Below are 6,055 nucleotides of genomic sequence, written 5' to 3'. Positions count from 1 at the left end.
GAGGAATGTGAAGTTCTTGACACAGCTGGGCTCTTCCATGTTGGTTATATATGTATTAGTAATACCGTGCAGACTTAATATAACAAATAAAATGGGTCCATATATTATGTGTTTTATCAACATTTTGCAGCCACCTTATTCGTAAAACAACTGAGAATTTGATATGTCTGTTAAATAAACCACTGTGTTCATGATATATACATTTTTTTGTATTTAGTATACAACCATAAATACACATAACTTTTGTCGAATATTGATCTGTCCTTCACAAAAGTGGTGTGTAGTGGTGTGTATCCTCTGAAGCTGTTTCTCCTTCCCGTTAGCTTCTTAGTGCTGTTTTTCTGTCTTTGTTCTGTAAGAGAGAAAATTGTAATCAGACTCCATTGTTTTCATCCACTTTCAAGATCTCAGGGTTATTCAACGAGGACTTGACACTTATAGTAGTAGATGCGCGAACTGACATGACCCAGATCTCTAGATTACCTTATTTTTCAGTCTGCGCAATGACATCACTGACTGAAAAATACTGAGATCGAAAGGGATGTTTAGCATTCATCTGTTTTGATCAAAACAGAGCAGCACCCTTCCACTTTTTTTGCATGGCTACTTCCTTGAGGTCCAGGTTGTCTGGCCAGGAAGCGAGGCTTGGGAGCAGTGTGCCTCATATTTTCCGTTCTCACCTCTCTGTTTTGTGACACACCTGGCTTGCATTACGTCCATTCGCTGTGGTGAGGGTGTAGGTTTTTGGAATGGTATTGTTACCTCAGTCAAAGGCAGTGAGCTAAGCTGGGGCTCCTAGTCAAAACATGCTCCTGAAGTCAAATGGAATCTAATCAGATAACAAAACAAGCTCTCAGTTCATTTTCTTAGGGCTTCTTTTAGGGAATCTTATGAATACTGACAGAATACTTAATACCCCAGGGGATCATTTGTCCCACGCTAATACAATTATTATGTATTTGGTTTAGATTTTACATTATTTATTTAAACAATATTATTGTTATATTACAGTTTAGGAGCACTAGGTTTTATTTGCTTTAGTAAAATACGCCTGCCAAGGGGTCTTATCAATTTTACACATTTCTCTATTTTAGACCATAACATATTTTTTTCCTGAAACGCCATCTGAAATATGGATTTACCTAAGCATGAATTTTCCACACTCTCTTTTACTCTTTATGAGACACTTTCAACACAAACATATCATTTTGCTCCTGGCTGGAAAAAGAAAGGAAACGATTTGGAAAATGATTGTACTTGGACCCAAGTCTTCCAATCGTACGAGCAGGGTGCCACTAAACCATGATATAATGGTCGTTTCAGTCAATTCAAGAAACCACAGAGCTCGATATTATCGCTTCAACTCTATGCAAATGATTTTGACATGTGATGATGAGTTACATGCATGTGTTAGTGTCAAACAAAACATAATTTCAAGAGGTCTGATGCTACTGAAGCTAGACATTACTGTAACTAAACCCCATTTAGGCAATAATAAAAAGCAATTTCATGGTTTGCAAATACAACATTTCTTTGTTTTGCTGTCATGATTCCAGTGATAATTTCTAGAACACCAAATAACACCCACACCAGTTTAAACAAATAAATAGGTTACACAATATGTCTGTATTCCCCTGTACTATCTAAATCAAGTAACCAAATTATTTAACTAATCAAATTACTAATACTGACTGAATCAGCTCAGAAACCATGACGACTGAATGATACCATATTTAGTATGAAGTTATGGTATTCATCCACAGTTCTGCACCATAATGTATGTTTTGCTCCACTTTGGTTTCCCATTGCTGCTAATTGAATTACATTAATATGATAATTAAATACACTAAACTATTTAATTTGGAATTGGGACTGACTCCTGTTACATATTGGATAAGCCATTAACTACTTCCATCTGTCCATAATAAAATACCCAGTGAAGATAATTAAACCAATAGAAGGCACGGCATGGGCAAATAGCCGCAGGACTGCAAAGCACTCCACTCAATTAGTCCTCTCACAGCAGTGAGGAGAATACCAGTCAACAACACATTTAACTCCACATACTGTACATGCAAACCATTATATTTAAATCCTGTTACACGTTTTTGTATGGTCAAGTTACAGTATTGACTGTATATGAATACCACAGATACTGTACAGTATATTTAGCGGGGTGCGTCTGTTTGCTTGTCATTTGTTTATGCTTAAAGGGGAAACCTGATTTGTCATGGGACTGACCATACTCGCTAGGTGTCCCTGCTATTTGAACCTTGTCAGTCACTTAACATGTTTTTAACTGTTCTGTTATAACACATGTGTTATTACACTTGTACACAACTCAGCTCCATTTTCATGAAATTACAAAGCATTTACTGAATTGCTATGTAATGACATGTTGGTAATACATGTTAGAGTGCTGTATACCAGGATAATAACAGTAGCCCTACACAGGTAAAAAGTGGACTCTAGGACCGGTACAATTACAATTTCAACATGAACACAGTTAGTATTCAAGCAGCAGGATTCAGTTTTGTCTCTGAGAAAAAGCTTTACTACCCCAGATTAGAGAACTACCCCAGAGTAGGGAACTAACAATCGTTGGCGAAAAGCTGGAAGTAATAATGATTAGTCTTCTCTCCCTTCAGTCTGCTGTAGATCACAGGGCATTACTCTAAAATGTGTTGAAAAGATAAATTAGACCCATATTATACTTTGTTTCATTTAATTCTATTCTTCCTCTTCAGAAACAAAGACATGAGTCATGGTTGAGGTTACTTTTCTGTGAGTAATGAGCACTGTATGAGAGCAAGGAGTGAGTGTGGTTAAGGAGAGTGGTTTTCAGGCTTTATACCTAACATCAAAGAGAAGGCCAATCTGTTTCAAATATTAACACAGGAATTAATTGTAGAGACAAGGGCTCAGCACTGGGTAAATCATTTAAAGCACAATTATCTCATTTGCTGGTTATTTCTGCATGAGTCCCACAATGTGGAATGACTTCCAGCCATGGCAATAGTGTTCCATACGTTCCCCCTGTATTCATTATTGAGATGTATAGTCACAATGTCTTTTCATACACCCAAGTTTCCAACAGCCCAAAAACTCAGCGATATATAAAACTTTTATTGCAGTCGAGTTTTGAATCAGAACCATTCACAGCATTTGCATTATGATATATTAGTCATATAACACAGCGCTTCACGCACTGTGTAAATCTGATTCCATGCGAAGCGATTTTAGCACTGTCAAACTGTCCTGTAATTCATTCCCTGTTATGGTTTCTACTGTATATCAAGTCAAACATTGTATATCAAATCACAATGAATTAGTCCTCGATTAACACAATGCAGATGTACACTTGGAGATGTTTTTTGACTGGATTTTCAGTGTGGAAATCTACTGTCCAGTAGAAGTATACTGCACTTGGGCCTTTGTACACTTGGATGAAATACAATCATAGTCAGAAAGCATACTTATGTAGACATTTCATGAATTGTATCGTAATCTTTTTTTTCTCTCTCTCAGCAGTAATTCATATTGGAGGATAATTATGCTTGGTCTGGTGCAGATCTATAGTAATGAGAGTGCAGATTGTGTTTCAGTGTTTCTGCTCTGACCTCCTGACACCTCCAGTGGTTGGGCGCAGAGGTGTAGATTTCCTTACACTATGGAGATGGTGGGGAGTCTGCCATATGTCAACGATTCCCATATAAATGAGCTCGGATGTGCAGTGCTTAGGTTATGTCAGGTTAGTTCAGGTAAGGTTGGAATTGCCCCCTTATTATCTCCTTTAGCTAACAATATGTGAATGAAAAGAACATCTTCTGTGAGTCACTCAAATGCTTTCCAAAAATGATCTGGTGACCCACTGGATAAACCAAACAACATTTGCCACAGCCTATTTTTTTTTTTTTACAGTTTTCCATGAAGAATTTAGCCATGACTCAAGTACGTCCAAATCCCACCATGAGGGAATTGCAGATTTCTCTCAGTGATAGATTTACCTGTAATAAGAGCCTAGAACTGACTCTGAAATAATGTACGTGTCTGGAAGTAAAAAAGAAGATTTAAAGGCACTCTGGGTCTAGGATTTTTAACTTTTTTCTTCTACTCTGGTACGACTCCAACAAATAAACCATAATGAGCGACTCTCAGATATCCAACACCCCGCCACCTCTCACAAATATGAATATCAGACCACCCTGAACATACATCAGCCTATGTCTCCACACTCCGTTCTCTCCTGTCACTGTGAGGGGGGGGGGGGGGTCACACTTAAGAGTGGCACTCACCATTTTTCTCTGGTGGCTGAGGCAGAAAGTGCAGATCTGTTTGGGCTGGGCTGAGCTGTCTGAGCCCCTGCCAGGTGAGGAGCTGAGGCTGTGGGTGTGGTAGAAGGGGGAGGAGGTGTGGCAGGGCTGGCCGTCCCCGCACGCCTCGCCCACCAGCAGCACGTTACCCAGGTGGGAGATGTAGCTGGAGGCCAGGCGCAGCGTCTCGATCTTCGACAGCTTCCGGTCCGCCGGCTCGGTGGGAATCATGGTCCTCAGGGCCGTGAAGGCGGTGTTGACGCTGTTGGTCCGGTCCCGCTCCCGAGCGTTGGCCGCGTTGCGCATCCTGGGCTCCTCGATGGGGGGGCCCGTGGGGGGGGGGCCCAACCTGCCGCTGCTGCCGCAGAACTTCCTCTTCCTGCCCACCTTGATCTGGAAGCCGGAGGAGTTGTTGAGGCGAAAGGACTTCTCGTCGGAGCCCGAGCTCTCGCTGCCGTTCTCCTCGTCCTCGGACAGCATGTTGATCTCGGAGTAGAGGAAGCGGCTCGGGGGAGCCGCGCGCACCATCGCGAACGACATCGTCGCCTTCTGCGTGGAGGTTTTATATAAGGCAGGTAGGGGACTCCGAGCCCTCTCTCATATAGGAAAACCTGTAAACAATCCCAGTACGTCCTCCTCTACTTAATCCTTGGACACGAGGTCAAATAGCTCATGACGCCCCGGTTGAAATCACTCATATAGATATATTTTTCTTTCTCGATAAGAATCACTCCTTTGCTGGCTGTTCGTTTTTTTCACGCCTGCCTCTGAGTTCCTCTCACTGTGCTGTTTTCCTCTCCCTCTACACAGATACACATGTGATTTCTGTCTGAGTGTTTCCGTATGGTTGGGCTTTATAGCTGGTGGGAGGGTCTGCTGCTCTGCTCCCCCCCTCTGCTGTATGTAAATCCCCGATGGATGGAGGGAGGGAGGGAGGGAGGGAGGAGAGCCACTCTACCACTGTTTGGGCTGGGACTCCACCATGGAGAAGGGAGAGACACACAGGAGCTGCATCCGTAGGAGTACAGTCAAAACAAACACTTAGGACAAGTCACTGGGCGGGACAGTACAGTCGTTCTGGGCTTTATTCACCCTGCGCTCCTTCATGTGTGCACAACTCTGTCTCTTTCTCTCTCTCTCTCTCTCTCTCTCTCTCTCTCTCTCTCTCTCACACTCAGACTCTCTCTCTCCCTCTCTCACACACACACACACACACTTTCCCCACTCTCTCTCCTCCTACAGTACCTCTCTTCTACCTCCTCCTCCTCCTCCTGTCTTTTTCTTGCCGCCCCTCACGCATTCGTTTTTATTTACACACCAAAATCAGCCTATTCATTTCATGACAAATATTCTCTCCCTCTCTCTTCCATTAGTATGCACAGGACCATTCTGACAGTTCTCTCCAGCTGCCAGTGATATAACGTGCAGTCTAAAAACCACTGCATTGATTGAGATGGCTAGTATGTCCTCTCATGTGGGGGTTGGCAACACTAGACTGTTGTTGAAAGGTAATATCACAATGTATAATTTGTCATGTTACACAATGTTTCAGTCAACCTTCATCCTTTCTTATTTATACATAATATTTATTCTGTCAAATTGACAGTGGAAAAGTGGCCAACTGACACAGGCAGTGCCACGGTTGATTAAACAGGAAGTGCTACAGGCAATAACGCGGAGGAGGAAGTGGACGGGAGAACGCTGCCAGGTGGACAGACAGAAGGGTGGTTATGGTAGCATTA

The 6,055-nt window shown here is 42.3% G+C and overlaps 1 protein-coding gene across 1 annotated transcript; it reads right to left on the bottom strand.

The window, feature by feature from the left end:
- Window positions 1-319: 319 nt before the first annotated feature.
- On the bottom strand, window positions 320-4,853 carry LOC308167015 (basic helix-loop-helix transcription factor scleraxis-like; the record flags this gene model as incomplete). Its single annotated transcript, XM_080541359.1, has 2 exons — window positions 320-352; window positions 4,296-4,853. 2 exons carry the CDS (start codon window positions 4,851-4,853, stop codon window positions 320-322), a joined length of 591 nt encoding a protein of 196 aa, XP_080397485.1.
- Between the last annotated feature and the right edge of the window lie 1,202 nt (window positions 4,854-6,055).

The sequence above is a fragment of the Nansenia antarctica genome (assembly GCF_963989245.1).
Source record: "Nansenia antarctica genome assembly, chromosome: 10".
NCBI lineage: Eukaryota > Metazoa > Chordata > Actinopteri > Argentiniformes > Microstomatidae > Nansenia > Nansenia antarctica.
This window is presented reverse-complemented; position numbering and strand designations above follow the sequence as displayed.